Source organism: Triturus cristatus, chromosome 3_2 (genome assembly GCF_964204655.1).
Source record: "Triturus cristatus chromosome 3_2, aTriCri1.1, whole genome shotgun sequence".
NCBI classification, from domain to species: domain Eukaryota; kingdom Metazoa; phylum Chordata; class Amphibia; order Caudata; family Salamandridae; genus Triturus; species Triturus cristatus.
Window position 1 is genome coordinate 783,513,474 of NC_140584.1, and position 25,729 is coordinate 783,539,202.

At 43.5% G+C, this 25,729-nt stretch overlaps 1 protein-coding gene across 7 annotated transcripts in view; it reads left to right on the top strand.

Annotated features, from left to right (window-relative positions):
- PLEKHM3 (pleckstrin homology domain containing M3) overlaps positions 1-25,729 on the top strand; it is a 520,667-nt gene that overhangs the window by 169,588 nt on the left and 325,350 nt on the right. For all 7 annotated transcript variants that reach the window (XM_085648873.1, XM_085648871.1, XM_085648875.1 and 4 more), the window contains one exon: positions 10,887-11,837. In XM_085648873.1, the coding sequence (XP_085504999.1) occupies positions 10,887-11,837 (951 nt within the window). The remainder of the gene's footprint in view (positions 1-10,886; positions 11,838-25,729) is intronic.

A 25,729-nucleotide genomic window follows, 5' to 3' on the forward strand; every position in this document is an offset into this window, starting at 1 on the left:
TTTTACTGAGAATGTCAGACTTCATTCTTACATGACTGAGAAAGATAATGCGAATTTACAGAAAATATGCTCTCATTATAGCTTCTGGAGACCTTCCAAACATCTATGGGACTAGCATGAGAAAATAGTTTTCTCTCAAACATGATTCATGATATCCCGTCAGAAGGTTTTTCAGAGGGTAAAATCACCTTAGAACACACCACAATTCCTAAAATGAGTATACCATCAACAAATGAATTCTAAACAGTGGCAAAACTTGCTGATTTGTTTGTATTGTAGCCCCAGGGGGCATCCTGTAAAAAAGAAGCTTGAATGATTTGAATTTCTGTGCTTTTTTTTGTTCAAAACCTTAACGTTGTCACTGACGTATTTACCTAACTATACCGTTACTTTAACCCTATATATGTATATATGTATGTATATATGTATGTATATATGTATCAGAACCATGAAGGACAGGTATCGCAGATGGAGGATGTGAAAAGCGTGATTAAGGGCTACCCGTGCCATTGCAACCCACTTGGGAATTACAAAATGTTTATTTTAGTGACTGTACGGCGACTCACAGAAGGAAAACTGAGGCACTTCAATAACCAACAGGCCACGCGGGTGGTCACGCCCACCTGAGTGGGGTGAAAACCTTTGAAATGCTGCGAGTAGAAACTGCCAAACCTTCACTTTGCACGTTGTCCTGAGACCATGAAGAAGTGCGGCAAAGCATGAAACACGTTGGGAAAGGACTGCAGCAATCTGCCTTTGGTCATTGCTTTCCTTCATTAAAGATTTAGCACAAGATACGTACCTGTGTGAGGCCCTCTTTCAGCAGGCAATTTTTGGTTCTGATATATATATATCTCCCAGTGGTGGCTGCCACTTGTTTGTTATAGTTAAGATCGAGGTGTTTCCATAGGAAATGCATTTCTTGTGTTGCAAATAACTTTGGCGCTTTTTGACGAATCTTCACGAAACTTTCCAAAAAGCTGCTACTTTTTTACCAGTCTGCACATGGAAAGTTTTGGACTGATCTGTCAAGCGGGGGGCTGAGAAAAAAGAGGAGTACCAAAATGGATATTCCCCATTCATTTTTCCATAGGAACTTTAGACACAGCTACAACCTAAACCACTGAACAGGTTTACACCAAATTTGTTCAAAAAGCTAGATCTTGGCTGAGAAAGAGCACTTTTTGTGATGTGGTGTAAATCTGTTCAGTAGTTTATGAACAATTAATGCTCTTTGTATATCTATTGATGCGGAGCCTCTGCAGATTCCAACAGATCTCAATCTGAAATGTGATTGCCTGCCACCATCTCAACCAGAAAGTGGTGCCAGCCATCATAGGACTCGGGACTCAGTCTCAGGTTCTATAAAAAGTTTTTTTTAAAAGACATAAAGGGGCAGGATAGGGACCCCCTGACCCATAGGCATGGTGGTGGAGTCACCTAGGGCCAAAAAGATTTATTTAAAATTTTAATGTGAATGTGAAGATCCGCTGCAAAATTAAAAACAAAAACAACTGCATTTATTGCAAAACCCCCAGGGTGGGCCAGGGCCCAGGGTAATGAGGTGCTTATTGTTTTGGGGGAGGAGGTTGCGCACGGCCCCACTCCCCAGGCTGATTACAGCTCTGAGGACTACATCCACTGACACCAATATCTTTTTTAGGTGTCCCCAGGCCATTTTCGACAACGGGGATGCAGTCCCCTGAGGCCTATATTGTTTTTGAGGGAAGGGGACCCCCCCTTCCCTGACCCCATTGTGCAGGCCCCAAAGTGAGTTTTAGGGGACCGGGGACCCCATCCTGTGGGCCCACTGTATTTTTAAAGGAGAGGGGGGCACATGGCCCCCCTCCCCGAGCCTCTAAAGGCCCCAGGGACCCCTCCCCCGGGGAATGGAGACGTCCTCCTTGACCTGTTAATTTGCCCCGGGAATCACATTACCCGGGGCCTTCTATTACCTATGTCCCGTAGAGCCCACCCCCAGAATTTAGCGGTTTTCCTGTCTTCAGCGGCGCAGGCAGGGAAACCTGTGTTAGCTCCCACTGGTGGGATATTTTCAAAACTCCCACAAAGCGTGAGCAAACACAAAGTCTGTTCCAAGCAAAGGGGAGGTTTGAAAATGCTCCCGCGGCCTGGGAGCAGACTTTTGATCTGTTTCCCTGCCCACAGTGATGCGGGCAGGGAACAGATACAAATGTTGGTCCTGCCCAGAGAGAGCTCCCTGTGGACGGTAGCAATGCCAGCTTTTGCTGTATGTGGGGAGCCGGCTGGGGCCTTGGGGAACACCCACAGCCCTCAACGAGTATATGGTGGGTGCCCTGGGCGGGCACCCACCTTTACGAAATGCGGGCCCCTGGGTATGGCTCACTGGGGCCGATATTTTCAGAAGTGGCCCTGAGGAATGGGATCCCCAGGGCCTAATAAGGCTTGGGGAGGTGTGCCACGTGGCCTCTTTATATTAAGTAGTGTCCCTGGGAGATGGGGTCCCCAGGGCTTAAGTCTCAGGGAGGGGGGGGGGGGCACACAGTAGTTATGGCTAGCACCACATTTCTACAGGAAATCGATTATTTGGGTTGTCATGAGCCTCCCTCATGGGCCCCAAGGCCAGGACTGTTGTGGGTGACTGGGTGGGAATCGGGCTCCCATATAAAAATTACAAAATAAATATGTTACCTGCTCCTGCCTGCATCCCAGGAGGGTGAGCCACCAGGGGCAGTAGACCTCCCCCCCCACGGCCCACAAAACAACACCAATCTGTGAGTGTCCCGGGTAGGACTGGAACACTCCATAAAAATATTCAATTATTATTCACTGCTCCTAGGCAAAAGGTACCCCATAATGTCCCGCAAGGACTTTTTAATTATATTTTTGGATCCTGCTGGTGCTCCTAAAAGTGGAAAGAGCACCATCAATCATTTTCTTTAATGTTGTGGGGCCTGCAGGAATGCAGCATCCCCCAGCAATGCAGCATCCCCCAGCTACACTTAAAAGAAATTGCAGTAAGGCCCTTGAGTCATCAAATTCTGACCCCAGAAGAGCTTTCCATTATTTTTAGAGCACTTTGAGCTGGTGCTGTATGCTCTTCAACTAGAGTGTAGGGACGCTCTGTGGTTGGTTCGGTAGCTGCATTTAGTGTCCCCAAAAATGCTAAAAACTAATGTTGTTAAAAAATTTTTTTAATAAATATTATTAAATATTGAAGTGTGTGTATTTATGAAATATTAATTGTATTATAGTTATTAGAGACCTTTTGACAAAGTCAATAGGTATGTTTCTACGTATGTTGATGTTCTCACCTCCTGATTAATGCCACTAGGCCAGGGTTACTCATAGTACGGCCCGCAGGCCGCCAGCGGCCCGGCAAGCCTTCCTCGGCGGCCCGCGGACCTTGCAGACATCCTACATGTGTTTTAAAAAAAACATTAAATAGTGTTAGCAGCCCGGACTCTGAGACTCTGCTCTGTGGGGGCCTGGGGATTCCAGTGATTGTCAAAGTGGAGATGCAGGGGCCTAAGAGGTGAAATACAACAAAGCTTTATTAACATGTAAATGGTCTTTTAAAGACCTGTGAAGTACTCGGGTGCCGGCTGTGTGTGAGTGCTGGGAAGCTGTCTCAGTGCTACTGTGTGTGTGCGCGCTGGGAAGCTGTCTCAGCCCGGGCTGAGGGCTGACACACACACGGGTGAGATGACAGAGGGTGACGTAGGGATGGAGAGGGAGGGAGACAGAGGTTGACAGAGGGTGACAGAGAGAGGGAGACAGAGAGGCGCAGTCTGGGGGAGACAGAGGGAGATGTAGGGAGAGTAAGGGAGATAGAGAGAGGCAGAGAGGGAGGCAGAGAGGGAGACGGAGAGTGACAGAGGAAGGGAGGGGGAGAGGGAGAGGGAGACAGAGGGAGAGAGACAGGGAGAGAGACAGAGGGAGAGGGAGTGAGACAGAGGGAGACAGAGGGAGGGAGAGAGACAGGGAGAGATAGAGGGAGGGAGGGAGATGGAGGGAGATGGAGGGAGGGAGACAGAGGGAGGGAGGGAGAGGGAGACGGAAGTAGGGAGGGAGACGGAGGGAGACAGAGGGAGGGAGGGAGACGGAGAGAGATGGAGAGAGACGGAGGGAGACGGAGGAGACAGAGGGAGACAGAGGGAGAGAGACAGAGGGAGAGGGAGGGAGACAGGGATGGAGACAGAGGGTGACAGAGGGAGGGAGACAGATGGAGGGAGAGGGAGACGGGGAGAGAGACAGGGAGAGGGAGGGAGACAGACGGAGGGAGAGGGAGGGAGGGAGGGAGGCGGAGGGAGGGAGGCGGAGGGAGGCGGAGGGAGGGAGGCGGAGGGAGACAGAGGGAGGGTGGGAGACGGAGAGAGACGGAGGGAGATGGAGGGAGACGGAGGGAGAGAGACAGAGGGAGAGGGAGGGAGACAGGGAGGGAGAAGGAGGGTCACAGAGAGAGGGAGGGAGACAGAGGGAGGGAGAGGGAGACAGAGGGAGAGAGACAGAGGGAGAGGGAGGGAGACGGAGGGAGGGGGAGAGAGAGACAGGGAGGGAGACAGAGGGAGGGAGGGAGAGAGAGAGACAGGGAGGGAGACAGAGGGAGACAGAGGGAGAGGGAGGGAGACAGGGAGGGAGACAGGGAGGGAGGGAGACGGAGGGAGGGAGATGGAGGGTGACGGAGGGAGGGAGACGGAGGGAGACAGGGAGACAGAGGGAGGGAGATGAAGGGAGAGGGAGGGAGAGGGAGACAGTGGGAGGGAGACAGTGGGAGGGAGACAGTGGGAGGGAGACAGAGGGAGGGAGACAGAGGGAGGGAGACAGAGAGGGAGACAGGTGACAGAGCGAGGGCGACAGAGGGAGGGCGACAGAGAGGGAGGGCGACAGAGAGGGAGGAGGGAGACAGAGGGAGGAGGGAGACAGAAGGAGGAGGGAGACGGAGGGAGGGCGATGGAGGGAGGGAGACAGGGAGCAAGACAGGGGGAGAGAGACAGGGGGAGAGAGACAGGGGGAGAGAGACAGTGGGAGAGAGACGGGGGAGAGAGACGAGGGAGAGGGAGGGGGAGAGAGGGAGAGGGAGGGAGGGGGAGAGAGGGAGGAAGGGGGGAGGGAGGGGGAGGGAGGTTAACGGAGGGGGAGAGGGAGATAGATCTGTGTATGCTGGGTCTGGTGGCTCAGTGGACGAAGGCGCCTGCTGCAGGGACCTGTGTTCAACCTAATGGTCACAATTTTTTTTGCTTTAGCCCCGCCCCTCCCCCTCTGACCCCGCCCCCACCGGTGCGGCCCTTGGCCGCAAACCACACTGTAAATTTGGCCCCCGAGAGAAAGTCTGTGAGTACCCACACACTAGGCCTACCCTTTAAATGTTGGTGTCTATACCCTTTGACAAAGCCAGCAGGTCTGCCTTACTTCAAATGTCACCCCTTTATATTTTTACTTTATGTTAAAAAAAAACATTAGAAATTCACTGAAAAAAATAAAGGTAAAAGTGATGTTATAGTTAGAGCTGCTAATAATATATTAAGTAAAAAAACAAAACTCAGAAATCTGCTGAAAAACGTTTGTGATGTTATAGTTAGGTGAAACATAACGTATTGAATTCTAAGAATCACTGAAATTCACCAGTTATAGTTAACTGAAGAAACTATAACTCACACTCATATATGACCTCAAATACTGCGTTACTCATGGCATTCTGTGAAATCATTGATAACATCACTGCAGCATCTGAAATGACATAATTAATGACAACACTGTGCATGGCGAAGATGTGAGTTATAGTTACTTTAGGGCACAGGTTATAGTAACTTGAGATAACAGTACCTACATAATTTATGTGGTTTTGTTATTTAAAACATTATAGTTGTAACTGACAATTTCACCTACCTTTACCTTCAGTTTTTTCAGTGAAATTCTAAGGTTTTTTAATGTAAAGTAAGACATTATTACAATTTCTAACTATATGTTGTCACTTTCACCTTCTTTTTCAGTGAATGTCTGTGGTTTTTTGACGTAAAGAAAATTTCCATCGCTGTATATGATGTGGGGTTACATGTGGGTATCAAGGACCCCCTGTGGAATAATCTGATTCCTGGGACAGGGTATGAACACAATGGAAAATATAGTTCCCAGGCAACGTATACGACTAATAGTTCAAATTGATAAAGCACAGAAATGGAAAAACAAACAAATAATGCAATTCACAATTTTTATTTAAAAAAGACATATAAAATCACATGTAGTGAAATAACAATATACAATAAAATTGGGATTTTCAATAATACAATTCAACAATATATATTACACATAGTGGCAAAACATAAAAAATCTTCACGACGCGCGTTTCGGCACAGAGTGCCTTCGTCAGGAGTAGCCACAACAGATTTATGTAGTTAGCAGGAGGTAGATCAATGACATATATATGTTGGGGAAATATCGGCCAGAAATATTATTTCTTCCTGTTGTGTGATGTGGTCTCACATCACACAACGTTTTGCGAGCGGAAGCAACTTTTCAATCGAGATACTTTGTTATCCGATCAGTGAGACCAATCCTGCATAATTATATGCGTGTCTCCCAGTTCCGCTATCATCTCACTTGTAAACCCATTATCTACACGTTCCGCCGTATCCGAGCAGTTGTCAGAATATCATCTGATACTAATTGCATATTAAGAGTCGCAGATTTTATCTCTCCCATTAAATATATTCCTACAAGATAAATCACGGTTTGGCACATGAACATCAAATTCCCAACCAATTGGTTTGAAAACGAATAAAAACACCCCTTTCCCTACTAGGAATCAACCAATAGAAGAAGGGAACTAAATAAAGGAAAGGAAGAAATAATATTTCTGGCCGATATTTCCCCAACATATATATGTCATTGATCTACCTCCTGCTAACTACATAAATCTGTTGTGGCTACTCCTGACGAAGGCACTCTGTGCCGAAACGCGCGTCGTGAAGATTTTTTATGTTTTGCCACTATGTGTAATATATATTGTTGAATTGTATTATTGAAAATCCCAATTTTATTGTATATTGTTATTTCACTACATGTGATTTTATATGTCTTTTTTAATTAAAATTGTGAATTGCATTATTTGTTTGTTTTTCCATTTCTGTGCTTTATCAATTTGAACTATTAGTCATATACGTTGCCTGGGAACTATATTTTCCATTGTATGATGTGGGGTTAGCTATAGGGCCTGCCCAATGGCCCTGCGGGTGGCCAACCGCCCACCGCGCCCTGCCTTCGACCTCAATGAGGTCATTTGAGATGTCATCAGTGATGTTATCAATGATATCATTGAACATGTCATGAGTTAAGTAATAGGTGAGGTTAGAAGCAGTGCATAGAGGGGTGCAATTATAGCTACCCCAGAGAACTATAACTGGTTAATTTCAGTGTTTAAAAAGGTATGTTTTAAGTGAAAATTTCACCTAACTCTATAATTTTAAATTAGTTGTTTAGTGAATTTCTATGTTTTTTTAACGTTAAGTAAGATATTATATTATTACTAGACCTAACTATAACGTTACTTTAGCCATTGTTTTTTTTTTTTTTTGGTATGATGGAGGAGGAGCACCACCCCACTGCTTAAAGGAAGAAAATGAAAAATAAAATGAAATGATAATAAAACACTTTTATTGTCATTTTATTTTCCTTTGACTCGGCCAAGTTTTCGGAGTCGGTGAGTCTGGTACGGGGCTGCGCCAGATCGCAGTCACCAGCAGGGGGAGAAGGAGTAGTGGCCACTGAAAGTGCGCATGTTGGTTGGGCCAGCCATCTGTGGCTAGCCAAACCAGCATGCACACCTGGATATCTCCAGGCTATTCTTCAAAGATATATGTAGGGCTCTGGAGCACAGGCTCCCAGTCCCTGCTGAAGCATGAAAACGCCCCACTCTGTCCAATCCCAACACTTCTCTCATGCTGGGAATAATAGCATGAGAGAAGTGCTGGGATTGCGTGGGGAGCTGGAAGACTTTGCTCATTGGGAACAACTGAAACTCTGGGAACAGAGAGGCTGCGCAGGATGGGAGCAGAAGGTAAGTGTATGTTTATTTTTTATTTATTTTTCCCACCGCTGCCCCCGCACTACCCCACCATTTAGAATGGGCAGCAGCCACTACTGGAACACATTGCATGTGACATTGACTTTCAACAGAGAAGCATTCCTGATTATAGACAACAGACCTATGCAAGGGATTTTACATCACTACACAAATGTAACCCCTCGCATCCCTGTTTTTGGGTTAAATGCCTTTTTTAGAAAAATCTTATGAAATATGCCAAGACATAAATAATATATGCAGATGCACACAGTCTACTTTGCTACATACTGCGATTATATATCGAAGGGAAGGCATATCATGACCCAAGTGATGCTTCACCTTTCATGAGTCATGGCCCCTCTTCATACTCAGCAAGGTAGTAAATATAATATTACATTTTTCACATCTAGCGCATAAATAGTATGAGTATTCACTGTTAACTCTGAGCTTTGCTGTAAAATTCTTCTTCACCTTACTGATATTAAAAACCCTTGATGATCTCTTCTCTACCTTCTCGAGGATGGATTTACTACATACCTCTCTTGCTACCCTTCGGTATCTATTATGTGAAAACTGGTAAACAACAGATATGCATAAATCCGATAAATAGGTTTGAATATATGATTCCGCTGCATCTCTTTAACTGCCATGCAGACCCATAAAAAAGCTGTCATTAAGGAAGTAACTTATCTTGCTGTCACTGAACACCCCCAAACTCATCAAAGCTCTGTAAAATCTACCTTGGAAATTGTTCCTGCAATGAAAATTGAAAATCTGAAAATGATCTTACTTTCGATGTTTCTACTGCTGCTGGCAGGGTTATGTATATTTCTATTTAGTCCTTTGTGGTCATCTGTCTGTTTAATATTACTTTAATTATATCCCCGGCAAGATTATCAATTTTATCCCTCTGTATTTTCTTAGCCTTCATTGCCCCTCTATAGAGTTAAGCGGGTTAGACACTTCTACGGATATGCTTGTCATCAGGGATGCTGCATGTGATCAGGTTTGGGGTGTCAAGCTATGACAGAGGATTTCCTGAATAGCTGCCTCATAAACCTTAGGCCGAATACATTTCTTTTTGGCTGCCTGTTTTACAGTTTGGGGAGACATGGAGAACATGTTATACCAGTTTGACCACCAAGACACTTGCATATGCCTCATCAATTGATGAGCTAGTTGTTTCTTTTGGGGCCGTAGGTCAAGTGGCAATTGCAAGAGTGTCGTCCGGACGTGGGTCCAGGAAATTATTTTATACTTGTGTTATAGGCAAGCAGTAGTTAAAGGTCAGTAAACTATATGTTACAACATCTTACTTTCCTACTCTTGAACAGAAACTTTTAGCTTGGATCATCTGTTTTACTGTTATTTAGATTAACTGCGAGTTCCGGGAGTTAAGATGATTAACTGTAATTGAGACTCTGTGCCAAAAGGGAATTGAAAACTTTTGCAGTGTTTTATCTTTGAAATCAATAAAAGAATTATTTTAAATATGGCTGGATGCATGCTAGGATGGCTGGCTTGAAAATGGCTCTAACAGCATTTAATATGGTCACCTGCTAATAAAACAACAGGCAGCGTTGAAGCTGAAGGGATTTGGTAAGCAATCTGGAATTTGAAGGCTTATTTGTAGGTCTCTCCAAAATCTTCCCCTGTTGTCCTAGTTGACGCCCCACCCATCTTCCATTTGTTCTCCATTTGTTCTCCATGCTGCTCACCCTACCCTCTTTCCTTCCATTCTCATGGTGGACACACCTACTCTCTCTCCATTGTAGCTGCTGTACAACATGACTACAAATGATTGACATAGCCCATGCCACTTGTTGGTGAGATCTATTGGCTTGGCCAATGCTTGTTTAATAAGGAGAGCAGAGGCAGAAAAAGAGTAGGGGGAGCAATATGAGATGGAGAGAGAGAGAGAGAGCAAATAGTCCCTCTTGGATTGTAATGCAAGGTCTGACGACAGCAGGGGAAGGATACAAGTCAACCAGTCAAAACACAGTGAGATTGGAACGCTCCAACAGGTAACACCTAAAGAATTTAGTGGCTTGCTTCATCTGAGCTGAGTGACCAAGACAGCTTATGTGATAGATGGAAAACAATTATCTGCTAACTTTGAAGGTGAAGGCGAAGACCTCCTTCCTCCAACCTTAAACATTTTAAAACTTTGACAAACAGAATGGAGAGGAATTTCTTCATAATTCTTCCACAGGGTAATAATTATATTTTCATGTTTGCATTATTCCACACAATAATATTTATATTTTACTAATGTGTTTTTATAAAGGTATTGGCATTGTGATTGCTTATCAAATACTGCATTTCTAATAGTAACAGTATTTATTCACTTGATTCAAAAGTCTCATCAACATGTTGTACAAAGATAAGATAAGACATTGCTTTGGAATCTGAGTAGATTGCAGCACTCATAAACTGTGAAGGGGAAGCAGAGGTGGAGGGAGCGAGGTAAGAGGAGGAATAGAGAGAAAAGGGAGAACAGTTATCAGGGCATTACACGAAAGCACCTAAAACAAGGGTCAAGGGTAGTTTATAGTGCTGCCGGTGTCCTTGAGGCTGAATGGGGAGTAGGATGGGGTTTTAGAGTATCAGACATTAGTGATTAAATGCAATAAATGAATTCGAGAATGCCTTGTGTTTTTTTTGGCTGAGTACGACCCATCTGAATTCCGACATGATGGTTAAAATTTGTCAAATTCAGTCGAAGGGTGCAACTTGTCTATCCTTAATGAAACATTGGTCTCACTCCAACATATATTTGATTTCAGGTCACTGTATACACTAATTTCAGGTACTGTATATACTAATTATTTCAATTTGTTTTCAGAGCAAGACAAGCCTACGTTCCCAAATATTCTGAAGAAGGGACATGTGGAAACCAGAAGGAACCATGACAACCACTGGCAAAATTGTTATGCTGAGCTTTCGCCTTATAAATTATACCTCTACTGTCTCAACAGCAGTGGCAACCAGAATCTCTTCACTGAGTTCCCGCTTTCACATTTCCAAAGCATCACTGTCACAGGTAGCCATGAAACAAAGTTGGTGGATGCTGTCTTGCTGGATAACACTCAACTGCAGCTAAAGGCGGATTCCCCGTGGGAGGCATTAGACTGGGGTCAGAAACTTTGGGAAGGAGTATGCTCTTTGGCTGTGGTGCCAGATTATGTCAATCATGAGCAAAAAGCAATGGACAGTTCACAAATGTTAGGTCATAACAGTGACTTTACAGAAGTTCATGATCTGCAAAAGGAGTCCAATAGCATTCTTCAGTCAGCATTCTTGACCAACAGGCCAAAAGAGTATCCAAAGAATATTTTCAAATTGGGTACACTCTACAGATTAACGGTTAAAAATAACTGGAAAGCCTTTACATTTGTCCTAACCAGGTCCCACCTGACGGCATACAAGCCCAGTAGACTGGATGAAGACCCCCTATTGAGCTATAACACTGATGTGTGCCTGGCTGTCCGAATGGATGTTCTCGATGACTGTGACTCATGTTTTCAGGTTGTTTTTCCTCAGGATACTCTACGACTCAGAGCCGAGACTCATCAAAAAGCCCAGGAATGGATGGAAGCCTTAGCATCTGCTGCTAGTATTGCAAGACGTTTGGATCAGAACTTGCAGGTCACACTTAGACCCAAACCCAAAGACCAGCCTAGAAATATTATGCGTGGAAAGAGCAAGCGTCAGTCGGTTACCACAAGCTTCCTTAGTATCATGACAACATTGGCCTTGGAGCGAGGACTCACTGCTCAGAGTTTCAAGTGTGCTGGTAAGCAAGAATGTTTGTCTTTTTTACATGCCAAACCAACACTTGAAATCCACTGTGAAAAGATTGCCTTGATACAGCTATCTGATCAGCACTTTTTATAAGATAATTATCTCAGCACTAGGGTGCTGGACTTCAGAAAAGGTATTACCAGTGTTTACCACTATTCCACATTAATGTGGCTTGAATTACAGTTATGGTTTTACTATTATGCTACTGTTGTTGGAGTTTTCAGAGATTGTTTTTATATACATTTGTATTGTCAGCGCTTTACATTTAGGTAACACTTACGTTTTGCTATGAAAAGAACTGTTTTCATAGCTTTCCTTATGGGGTGTGGCCATAAAATATTTTCCATAAGATTTTAAGAGACCTAAAGGTGTATGAACTCTATTTTAACTCTGAACTGTTGCCAGAGATATAGGAGAACACAAATGTTAAATAAATGTTTGAGGGGATCAAAAGTTCAGTAATGGACGGTGTTACATAATTCATCTCCCAATATGATGTGAGGATAGATGCAATATGTTAAAGGTGTCTAATTTCGAGTCAATTGAATTAGTCTTTTCTGAACAATTCTTCATGCTCATATGTCAGGGAGTAATATGCAGTGTTTTGTAGGCCTGGGCTAAATTTCCGTTTCGCTCGCGGAAATTGCGATAATTTGACATTTTCCCGTTCCGCGGAGAGCGCGAAAATGTCAAAATTTCCTCATTCCGCAGCTTAGCGATAATTTGTTTCCTGCTCGCGCTGTAAAATAATACATTCTCGCACGCGCGCGATCGCCTTACCTGCATCCCCGAGTTCGCCGACAAGTTTTCCCGATCCGGTCGCGTTCTCCATAAGATGTTGGATTGTTGGTAGCCATTTGCGCTGTCTCGCGACAGTTCGCGCCCGCAGTAATGTCATTGTTTGCGCGATCACGTCTTTCTTCTCGCGATCATGCACCGCGAGAAGAGTGAAAACAAGATGGCCGCGCCCGCGAGCAACCGCATGGGTAAGTTGGTGAGTCGCGACCACGCAGAAAATACCGCGAACGGGCGGGAAAAAAACTTCTGCATCTTCGCGAAAATTCCGCGTGTTTGCGGAGATTTTTAACATTTTCGCGATAATTTGCGGAAGTCACTTTCGCAAATTCCGCCCACCCCTAGTGTTTTGGTTGATAGTACAGTGCATTTCCTTGTTCCTGAAATTTGGCGAATGAGTGACGAGAGTAGTAGTACGAAGTTCCTTCTTCTTTACTCAGGAGGCTGTTGTCCTCCACACTTACTGAAAAAGCGAAAGACGCCTCCTTTCTGCCCAGCAGTTAAGCCTCCTCTGAACTGCCTCATTAATTTCCCAGGCTTTCCCTAGAGCAGCCCCCTCTTGCTGGGGAAATGTGAAGGACCTGGTAAATACACCTCTTTTCTGACGGACAACTTACCTCTTACTGACAGGTTAGGGCGGCCTATGTAGTAAATACCTCCCTGAAGCACACCCTATCATGCCCTTCCCTTTTTACCATAGGTCCTCTGTGGTGCTGTTCCTTCCTACCCCCTCGTACCCCATTCTTGTCATAGAGATTGGCTTGCATCATTCTTCCAGAACATCTTGTCCTCCCTGGATCGTAAAGGTATCAGATGTATAGGGTTATATCAGTGAGCCGACTCCCCCAATGACCTAATGACACCACCGCCTCAACCACAGCAATCTCTTGAAATCTCAAAAAATGTAATGCTGAAGACCTATTTAAATTTACTTCCCTTTTTCATGAGATTCTGCATCTCGAGCCCTTTAAGATGAGCACTTTGTTACTGTACACCGTTGTGCATTTCTTCCAGATTTGGCAGTAGGGCCCTTTGCAATGTCTTAAACAGGCGACTGCATATGGTCTGCCTAGGAAAATGTACGGGTGCTCACCTTCACTGAGGAGTTCTTGTAGTTCTGTCTTGATTTTTCATCTGTAGCTTCCAGAGACTTATTGGATGCTATTGCTTCCCCCACCCATCCTGGTGCAGCACTTTCTGGGAACCGTATTGTTTGAACTCTCTTCCCCCTGAGGGCCTTTTGTTCAGGTTTTAGGGGCAAGTTTGGCTAGTATTTCCTCCCGCAGTCAGCTGTATGTTTTATTCCCAAGACTTATGAATTCCTACTGTCAAATTACATTTTCTCTACTGGGCACAGATATGACTAGTAGTTGTTCAAGACAGTATGACAATAATGTAAAGGAAATCCTCAATCCTAATAGTGTGACGTAATACACCACTCTGAACTTTTGAATTCTCGAGTATACATGCTTTTTGATGGCCCCGAGCAAAAGTTTATGATCTTGGGTTTCTATGCTATTGTAGATAACTCATTTTATTTCAGTGGTCCAGAATGCTCAGATGTAGATGTTGGAGCGCTTTCCCGGTGAAACTTCTGGTGGGAACTCAGGGCCCGCGGAGCACTTTCTGATGAATCTTTATTTCCAACTGAGGCCAGAGATCAAATCAAATGCATTTCAATAATGGGAAGCGCATTAGGCTCCACAAGGAAGAGAGAGTGTGGTTATTGTTTTAAACCATACAGGTTAATTAAATTATTCACAAGTTTAATAATTCAAATCATTAAAATTTGTAGTTAATCGATAATCAGTACTTGAATGCAAATCAATCATTATGAAATTTAAATATAAGCTAGAAGCAGATTAATAAAAAATAATTTAAAATGGAAATAATTTAGTGAGGAAAGGCATCTGCCAATCAGTCAGGAGAAAAACGCATTCTCACTAAGGGTCTGGAGAAGAATCTGCCAGAGTCTTCTGAATTCTCGTCTACATTGCGTTAGCTTAAATCACACAATTCTAGCACTTGATACACCTACTCATGGGTCCCATATCCAATCTGCTTAAGGCACAAGCAGATATCTAAGCTCATTATTTTCTCAATCTACTACACTGTAATGCTTCTTTCTATGTCCTTCAAGCTTACAGCTATCTGCAACATAATGAGATCCATGGTGCCAAGCTGTGTTCTACAGATGCACACTAGCGACTCATTAGGACATTCTGCAGTTACTGTTCAAAAGAAAAGCATTTCACATGAGGACAAGACTAAGGCCACGTTCACGTTGTAAATGCAGAAGAGGCTTCTCCTGAAATAATGACAGACATGTGAAGCAAGATGGCAACCAGACGTCAGCCATTTTAAAATACAGGCCTAACTAGCTATAGTCAATCTAACCATGAATAACACACAGTAAATATTTTTCCATCTGAACATGTTAATGTGATATGAAGGTAAAACACTTAATCATAAAAAAAAATCGCCTTCGAATGATCAAGATGTGAATAGGGCTCAGGAAGGTCCCACCCATTCGGCCCTACTTCTTTACGCAGTAGCTTTAAGGCCCGGTCTTTGGCATAAGAGATGCCTGCAGGGGTGGGCCCGTCAACGTTATTTTGTGAGTCGTTGAAGAGCAGATGGCAATTCTGCAATTCTGACTCGCGTCTCAGTCGCTTTTGGCTTCTGTGTGTCATTCCATGAATACTCGATGCATTGGAAGAGAAAATTCCATCCTGTTTCTGAGAGAGATTTGGGGTTCGAGGGGGATTTGATTCACACGAAGCAGACTGCACAGAATAAACCCTCATCCTGGCGGATCCCAAAAAGCATTGTTCACCACAGGAGGTTTTGGTTGTTTTGATTCATAAGCTGCTGTTTAACCTAATGGGATGGCAGTCGGTAATTACGTTTTGCAGCCATTCAAAGCCTCTCTGTGTTTTTTTGTCCTGCGAGGAGGGGTTAAATTGGAAACGGGAACTCGAGGGAGGCGAAGTTTTGCTGTGAATTTTTCAGCCATTTAGTGCAAATTCCTATAATTATCGTCATTGTGTCTTGTCTGAATGCCACATAATACAGCAGAAGCCATTCCTAATTGAGACCGTACAGGAGGTACAAATCCCCTCTTTGTTTGGCATGACAAATAAGTGCCAGAAAGTGGCAGGGACCGAGTGGGAATCAAAGCTGAAAAACTCCTAAATAGAACTTAAGTCTGCGGCAAAAAACTCTCTCTTGTCCTCTGGAGTGGAGGGAAAAAAGTAATGTTCAATCAAAAAATTGAGGGTTTTTTTGTTATAAATTCCCTTGACATGACAGCACCTCGGGGCTGCTTTATTTATTTAGTAAAAGTGATTAAATTGCAATAGAAATGGGCAGCCATTGTCCCCCTTGCTCTTCCTACCCCCTGGAGCCCCGCTGCGCTGGCTAATTGACGGACAATGAATCAATCACTGCTGAAGCAGTATGTCGGTTGCATCTGGGGAAGGGTTTTTGTTCTTTTTTTTTATAGTATTCATTTGCTGGTTGTTTTGGCTTTCTCTTCGCTCTTTGGTAAAGAGATTTAACTGGATGTTAGGCAAAAAAGAATATTATTAGTAGTCTGAAAAACCGGGAATATAAATTAGGCATTTTAATTTGTAATTTTGTGTACTTTTTTATTTGTACCACTGTGCAGGTCTCGGGTGCATGTCAGAAGGATCTGTTTTCTGCAAAAAAAAAGTTTACCGGTACATACACATCCCGTGGTCTTGTTATCTGAATGCACAAGTCATATGCAACATTTGTGGTCAGGTTTTCTATATAGCGCTATACTGAATAAGTGGACGACTAGTGATTTCCTAGGGGTAGATAGTGTGCCTCAAAGTCTTATTACTTTCCTAGTGGGAAAAGATCAGTGCTATAAGGAGTCTTTCAAGATTCCTTTAATGTTTTCTTATATAAGTCCTGGACAGACTCTTACTACCGTTAACCTTGGAATTTCCTAGTCTTGCTGTAAGAAAGAATACAGATCCACTCGAAATAACGTAAGATAAGACAAGCATTTGCAATGCAAATAGGTCTCGCATTTGTGAGTTAGAGCTATTGACGTTGTAAATGGCAATGTTTTTTACCTACACGTTTTATTTTTGGAGTGAATGTATGTAGTGTGCAAAATCCCTTGGAAAGGTACTGCACTTCGTAATAAATATATTGAAAAAGACGCAAAGTGTGGATTGTGTCAACAATTGCTTGGCACGTACCTCATGGGTGAAGTGTCGCCACACATGCACTCCGTGGTGCTTTACTAATGCAAAACTCATTAATAAAAGTAGTGCTTACTGACTAACCAACGCGATCAGGATCGGAGCATGGGACCGAATCCCGGTTTCTCTTTCATTTTCTAGACTATTTGACTCACTCTCCTGCATCTTGGTTATCCCCCAAGCACTGGGAGGCAATGAAGTTTGCCAGGGGGGCATGGGGGCTTTGGGGGTACATGGAAATCGCCCGGTGCTATTAGTTACAAGTGTGCAAATTTCATTAAGAGTACTTTACTCGCATCTATGAGAAAATCGACATTAACTAAACAAAATGCCAGAAAGCGTGTCAGTTTTCACAGTGTTTAGACAGTACTGGTTGCTTAGTTTCATTGCATTAATTTTTGTATTTACTCTTTTACACAGCATCCAAAGTAGGTTACCTAACCCCAAAGCCCTGAGTTGTTAAATGACCCATAGAAGGGAGTGTTTTACAGTTAAGCAAATGTATCCAAATGTAATTTTGGTGGTGCCATGGAACGATCAGTCAATGAGGTACTCGATGAGCAGATATTTGACTACATGTTCAAAACGTACGGTATTGTGGCTGTTGTTTGTTTGTACACAACCACCTCTCTGAATGTGTTTATTAACACAGACCTCCATCTACCAGACAGTGCTCACATAGGGGCGACTAAAGCACAGAACAAAATGTATTCCTTTATCCTGAGTGTGAAGGCACCCGGAAGGCTTAGGTGCCCACCCGGAGAGGCTAGGGATCCCAGCGCTTCTACAGACTCTGCCGTGCTCCCCTGCACCAGCAGGGCACAGCTCAGAATCTGCTGCTTCTGTTAAGAATAGGTGAGGGGGATGAGGTTGGGGCATGCGGGAGTTGCCAGCAGATTTCCAGGTTATTGAAAGTGATGATTCTGACGTGAGGCAATGGAGACTTACTTTGTCTGTTTGTCTGCACCAGTCTATTTCTCTACCATCTACCAGGCTCACTGTCATGTATCCATTCATCTCTCTTTGTTAGAGGTGCGTGAGGCAATATATTAATTAGCAGGTAGAGCCAGCCGGAGACGAGCCAAGTGTATACGAGCCAGTGGGCGAGCCCTGAAAATGATCGGCATGTTAATCATACAGTAAACATGATGTAAATGTGTGATAATGTCTCTTCAGAATTCAAAAAAGTGCATTTCTTTAGCGCGTCACCTCAGTACACAAGATTATAGCACTGAATTGAGAGAATGTTATTAAAAGTGCACGTTTTAAGCTTGAGTTAAAACACTGCCGCTCCTCCCGCCAGACAACAATGCCATTTGTGAACTAAGAGGCGTCAGTTGCCATGCATACCCCGAATGTTGCCTAGACTCTTATTATATTTAGAGTAATATTAAAATCTAGTTCATTAAACATGAGAATTTTTTGTACAGCATGCATCTTGAACTTGCATAATTCAAGGTGGCAATGATAAAGACGAAGACGGAAGTACCGGCAGGCAAGAAAACGTGAACGTGAGTGGGGGGGTGGGGAGGGAGAGAAGTCACAGACTGAGGAAGGGGGCGGTGGGGTGGGGAGACAGGGAAGAAAATAGTGTTAGGAGTAAAGGGGCCAATAGCCGTGGAAGGATACAAATGATGAATGAGGAGGGACTAACAAGCCTCAAACCAATCGGAAGGCAGCATTTAAGACAAACGCCAATGGGCAGAGAGTGGGCGAAGCTTCCACGAAGCTTCCACACTACAGTATATACTGCATGCCTCGCAAAGTGACGGCAGCGCATTTGCGCTGCAACGCTAGGCTAGACTTAAAAGAAAATAGTTTTAGGAGTAAAGGGGCCAATAGCCGTGGAAGGATACAAATGATGAATGCGGAGGGACCAACAACCCTCAAACCAATCAGAAGGCAGCCTTTAAGACAAAAGCCAATGGGCAGAGAGTGGGTGGAGCTTCCACGAAGCTCCCACACTACAGCTTGATTCCGGTCCAGGGAAGACATGGCTTGGCAGTTCGGGCTGGACTGTTCCCATGAGGCACAGGGTCAAGACTGATTTGCATATGGCCATGTCTGAACTGGGGTGGCGTAGTGGGCAAAAGAACGATGGATTTAACCCAGATCTCTTGACTGGGGGAGAATGTCTGCATTGTCAGCATTCCGTCCATCATTTGTTTGTTGTAACGCAAAGCGATGGCAGCGCATTCGCGCTGCAACGCTAAGCGAGATCTAAAAAAAGATGGAAAGTATTAGGCCTGGGCTAAATTTCCGTTCCGCTCGCGGAAATTGCGATAATTTGACATTTTCGCGTTCCGCGGAGAGCGCGAAAATGTCAAAATTTCCGCATTCCACAGCTTAGCGATAATTTGTTTCTTGCTCACTCTGTAAAATAATACATTCTCGCGCGCGCGCGATCGCCTTACCTGAATCCCCGCGTTCGCCGACAAGTTTTCCCGATCCGGTCGCGTTCTCCACAAGATGTTGAATTGTTGGTAGCCATTTGCACTGTCTCGCGACAGTTCGCGCCCGCAGTAATGTCATTGGTCGCGCGATCACGTCTTTCTTCTCACGATCATGCACCGCGAGAAGAGTGAAAACAAGATGCTCTAACAATTGCCTCTTTTGTTAACAATTGCCTCTTTTGTTAAAAATGCTGAAAGAACGTGTTCACCACTGTTGTTGTGATAATTACTGTTGTGAAGAAGCCTTTCACTGGCAAATAGTTATGGGCTGCAATTCTGATCCCTTCTCCCAGAAGCTAGTACAAAAAGCAAGGAAACTGGAGGGCATTCTTGCCATGGCAGAAGATTTTGTAGAGTCAAATACCAAGCACAGGTCATGGGTTGATAAAAGCTCATCCATCTAATAGAGGAGTCCATCAACCATATTAAGAGCATATTCCTAGCATAGCAAGCACCCTAACACACATGCCCTTGCTGAGGTTTATATCTACTGCACTGCGGCATGTGCTCAGTTTCACAAGACAATTGCCATAGCTATGGTAAATTAGACCATTTCATAGCATCTGCAGAAGACAAAGTATGCTAAGACCTTCAATCAACAATTCTCCTGCTATCAAGACCATATCATCGCCTTACTGAAAATAAAAGCACACAACTCACCCCCAGCACCAAGCCAGAGAGGTCACAGTTCACTACAGATCATTGTCTGGATTCACATCGTCAGATTCAGAGTGTGACACAAATGCAAAAGATTCCATCAGCAAGGCAGCATTCAGTCTGTAGACAATAATGGTCTATCCGAACTAGTGCGTAACAATTATGTGGAAGGATCACTGGACCCTTTCTTAGTAGACAAGGGCTAACATCAATGTGATGCTGACAATGCCTTCTCCAAGTTACCCCTCAAGCCTGACATTCTGCTGATGGATGTTCCTGTTTACGCGTGTGTCTACAAATATCCTCACAAGTGTCTCTGAATCTTTCACCCTCAATTTACACAGTGCTCTCATGTTATTGTTATGGACATCTAGGCAGTGAAGGCTGATGCAGGCATTGGATGTCTTCTGAGCTTCAAGAAGGCCATCAAACCGGGCCTCAATGAGGTGTCAGGCAGAGGTTAAATTTATATGGAAAAATTGAAAAGAGAGACAAATCTACCTCTTCTGCACAGATGAAACAGTTAAACCAGTGGCTCACACTTTAGAGGTATCCCTTTCAGTATTGAAAAACAAGTCGAGGTGAAATTTCAGTACCTTCTGGTACAAGATATCATCAAACTTGTAGCAGGGTCAAAGGCCAGCAGAAGGGCAAATATGCATCTTTGACCACATTTGACTATATAACATGAAAGACAATTTATCACCAAGAATCCAAGTAATGATTCACCAGTTAAATAGAACCTGTGTGTTCTCTAATCCAGGCTTAAATACAGGCTACCATTAGCTAGAACTAGAGGAAGGTTCCTGCTACATAACAGCTTTGCAACTCTCTGTAGTTAGTTTTGATGTAAGTTCCCCAGCTCTAGCTTTTGATTAGTGTTTTGCTTTTACTGGAAGAAATACAATGGGTTAGTCAAGTAATACCCAACTGAGTAAACTACAGCGAATATGTATTAGTCTTTGGCAAATCCAAGCAAGAATATGACAAATCACTGATTAAGGTTTGCCAAGCTCTTGAGTATGCTTATCTCACACTCATCAAAACAAAGTGCCACTTTGGAGCATACTCACTAAAATGTTATGGCCACAGTTTCTCTCAGGAAAGTATGCACTCGGATTCCCAAAAAATGTCTCTGCACCCATGCTGGCTCCTACACCAGAACACATCCCAGCTCTTCAATCCTTTCTGGCACTGGCCAGCTACTGTTTACACTACATACCTGATGTTCTGTCAATCAATGCACCGCTACACATGAACTCAGAGAAGAGGCACGTTTTAAAATGGTCACCTCGGTGCCATTCGGCATTTGAGGCTATCTGCGATAGAATGACTGAAACAAGAAATCTCACATGCTTTGACATTTCTTTGCACATGGAACTAGTCATTGATAGAAGCCCTTTTGCTTCAGTGGCTTTCCTTTCTCAAAAAGACATAGATTCTGAAGCCCTCAGCGGGTTGTTGCCTGTGCTAGTCAGAGTCTCTCAAACCCAGAGAAGGCCCACTCACAGTCAGAGAAGGTTATCCTTGCTGTGGTGTGGGCGGAGGAACAGTTCTACTTGTTCATATATGGAAAATCTTTTACTGTCAAAGCTGAGCATCAGGCTCAGTACTCCGTATTTGAAAATCCCAAGACGATGATGCCACCACAGATAGAAAGAGCAGGTCTTCATTTGTAGGACTATAAATTCAAAATCCTATATCTTCATGGCAAAGACAACACCTTTCTAACTTTCTCTTCAGATTCCCTCTCACTATGTTGGCAGCCAAGTAGTTAGTAGTTGAAGGGTATCATCGCTATGTTGACATTGTCCGAACATGACTGACCCCACCTTGTTCATAGTGGCTGACCTCCTGAACACACCAAGATGGCGAGAACCTGAGCATGCACACAAAACACACGGGCAGAGCTGCATCAAGGATCTCAAAGCATTCAGGTATGTATATGATGCACTCGCTTGACACCATAGTGGTTTAACACTGCGAAGGACTTGCCTGATCATTTCATACTCACTGAGAGTCCAAATAGTTTATTGTAGGCTGCAGTGGACACTGAGGCATTGTTGCCACTAAGAGACTCATACGACAGTAGGTCTGGCTCCCAATCCTTGATGAAGTCATAAAAAAGAGGTGGGTGAATGTCGAGTATGCCATTGTTCGTACAAAAAAACAACACAAATGTCACAGATTCCCACAAGTATGTGGAGCTAAGCTGCAGTTGACTTCTTTGCAGTTGTCACTGATGGATTTTCACACATCCCTTAATTAGTCGCTGTTTGTAGCACATCACCTAATTTAGTCAAACCAGCACATGCCAGCATTTTTGTCCACTTGGTCTCCATACAGAAGAGAAGTCGGACAGTGGTCCCGCCTTTTGAGAAAGAGAATTCAAAGAATGTGCCACTAAATGTCCGTTCTCCTTCTTATACAGACTGTTACTTCGTAATTTCGTAATTCCCTGGCCCCTAAGCAACAGTTATAAAGACAGCCTTCTGAAAGAAGCAATAATTGTTTGCTAATTCATTTATACAATCTCTAGTTGAATATAATGCACGGCTAAATGATGACCTTATTGATAATCAAGCGAACAGACTGTTTCTCTCCGAAACATGGCTCAATCAGCATTATTACGCTGATATCTCCCTGGCCATACTACCTGCCTTCCCTGATCTGACCACGCCTCCCAAAAGGTGGTGAAAGAGCGGTTATTTGTAAAAACATGCTAACTATTAGGACATTAGACTACTTAACTTTTAAAGAAGCTGAGCTCTTGTATATTGAGCTTTGTATCTCTCCTGAATTTACAATAACATTCTTCTAGGTTATCGCCCCTCCCCCAATAATATAAACTTCGGTCATGCTTTTCTTGGACTTACGGTATCACTTTGTCAGTGCCAAAAATATGATCCCCCTTGGTGATTTAAACTGCTTGCTGACTCTCCAACCAATAAAAACGCCTGCCCTCTTCTCAATGGTTGTCCCAACTCTAATCCTAAAGCGGTAGTACAAAGGCCCACCCATGTGGCCACATACTTGACCAGCTATTTATGTAACCTAACCTGGTCAATAATTGCATGTCTCTCACTAGCGTGGATTGATCACTCAACCAAAATGTTTCAAAGCCTCCACCTGCCCAAGCCAACCTTTGTGCGCCAGAGCAGACCATGATGAAGATCTGTCACTAAGGTGGCAGTAGTCCTCTCAGATGCTCCTCCAGAATATTCTCTAATATAAACAACCCCAGGGTAGCCATTAACAGCTGGATCACAGCTGCCTTGGATACATCTGTTGCTATTAAACCGATTAAACAGTATTACTCTCACAATCCCTCCACTTGGTTTTCCAATTCTGTTAAAGAAATGAAACAATACTGTAAATGCCTAAACACAAATAGAGATCATTTTATTCCCACACCAACAAAGACATTTACCTGAAAGCTCTCAGTGAATACAAAACACCTGAAAACACTACAAGAATTAGTTCTTCTGGAACTTGCATCCAAGTGGTACTGAAAAGATTAAAATAACTTTTTTTAATGTTTTTTGTAGCGTTAAGTCTCCAAACTGATGTAAATCCCTGTGTGTGCCTTTGCAGACCCTATGAGATGACTTGTCTGATCACTTTCATAACAAATTTATGGACATCTTACAGACTCCCAAGTCAAGTCTTGAAGGCAATCTTGCAGACAGTGACACTCACGCTTTCATGATTCCCACACAGAGGTGAAAGATATGTACTTGCGGAAATTTTGCTTATGTTTTCTGGATCATCTCTCAATCTTTGCTTGGCTGAATATTTTAACTTATGGACTCCTCTTTTAGCTTCACAACTCACTGGACTCCTTAATCTATCTCTTGGCTCCGGGAAATTTAGCAGTTTGTGGAAACAAGAGCGTGTTATCCCATTATTGAAAAAGCCTTCCATGGACCTTAACTTGTTATCTAAATACAGACCATTCACCTTGCTATCTCCATCATTAAAAGTTCTTGAATCTTATATGAATAGCCAGCTTTCCACTCAATTTAAATTGACCCAGTCCTATGATTCTCGTCAAACCGGCTTTCGCCCAGAGTTTAGTATAGAATCAGTCTTGGTTGGCGTTCTCAGTGAAATTCTATCCTGGACTTATCCACCACTTTTGATACCGTCTCCCACACCATCCTGATTCAGCAACTTATCGAGGCTGGCACGAGAGTCATGCCCTTAAAGGACCTACCTCATTTCTATCTCGCTGCTCTCAAGCAGTTTTCCTTACTCGGTTTCAAAATTAACAAAAATATCCTATGTGGGATACCCCAAGACTCGGCCATTAGCTCCACTCTGTTTAATTTTTCTGTAACTTCTCTGACTACTATTATTTGCTCTTTTGGTCTAATTAATTTTTTTATGTGAATGATACCCAGATAATACTAAGATTAGATGGGGACTTTCCATCTCTTCAGTCCAGATTTCACTACTGCACGTTGTCCATTGCTGATTGGATAAACTGCAACTTACTCAAACTCATCACCGCCCTCTTATCCAATGAAATCTGTGGAAAACAATTGGCCAAGTCACTATTGTGGCCTGACTGCCCTACTGCAAATTAGTTTTTGTTTATCATCTTCCACTCCACTCTTCTGACCATTCCTTTGTATACGATCTGCAGGAAACACCCGAAAACCTACTTTTTCTCATTATAGCCTTCATTCTGACTTTTGCTGTATTCACATTTCTAGCACTAGGACACCAGTCTTGGGTGCCCTGGTGCTAGTAATCCATCAATTACAATTAAACTGACTTTCAAACATTGGAAAGTAATGCCTCTGTGCCCTCTAGCTAATGGAATAGTGAAGTGTTTCATGGTCACTCTCAAAAAGACATGTCAAGTGGCCACATTCACCTGCTGCTCCATTTCTGAAACACTACTTAAACTCATGTTTAGAGGAATAGTGCATACGAAGATCAATCATTTCCCTGATGGGCCTGGCTGCTTGTTACCCCAGGGGGTTCAAGCTTGAGATGCTCTTAAGAAAAACAAGATAAAGTGCTATGTTGATGTACAACATTAAACTCTGTCTTTATGTATAATCCAAGTAGGATTTGTGCTAATCTGAGGGTGGAACAGTATCAAGGATGACCCTTATTATGAGCCTCAAATTTTACACGATCCCCAACATCAGGGGGTCAATTACCACAGCCTAGCAAGATGATCACACCATTAAGGCAACCCTTCTTATTATAGTACTCTGTACAGTGACCCCTGTGAATATGTCACTGGCCGAAGAGTTGTCCACATCAGAGTTGTCCACATCATTACAGTTATGGAGTAACTGGACTACATATGTATGTTGTTGGGGGAACTAAGGCCCTATGTTCTTTGTCTGACTCTCTCAGTGCCATCCTCCTGCGTAACTCCAGTCTGTGTAGGAGAGGCGGCACATGGAGGGAAAGTGAGGGGTAGGGCAAGGCAGAGTGCACAAAGCCAAAGAAAGATTGAGCACTTAGTTCAGCACACTGCCAGAACTGCTTCTCATGGGAAACATGTCCACTTTATGATTTCTGAGAGTACACAGGCAAGTTTAATGGACTCATTCATATCTATAGCTTCTTTCCAGTTTTTCCTGCTGAGTTTTCTTGGGATTTTTAAAAGCCAGGTGATTTGCTCTTACCATCACTGTCAGAATCATTGATTACCAAGGTGTTGGTGTTAAGGTTTGATGTGCTGACAATAACAGTCATATTTGATATGGAAGTGTGAG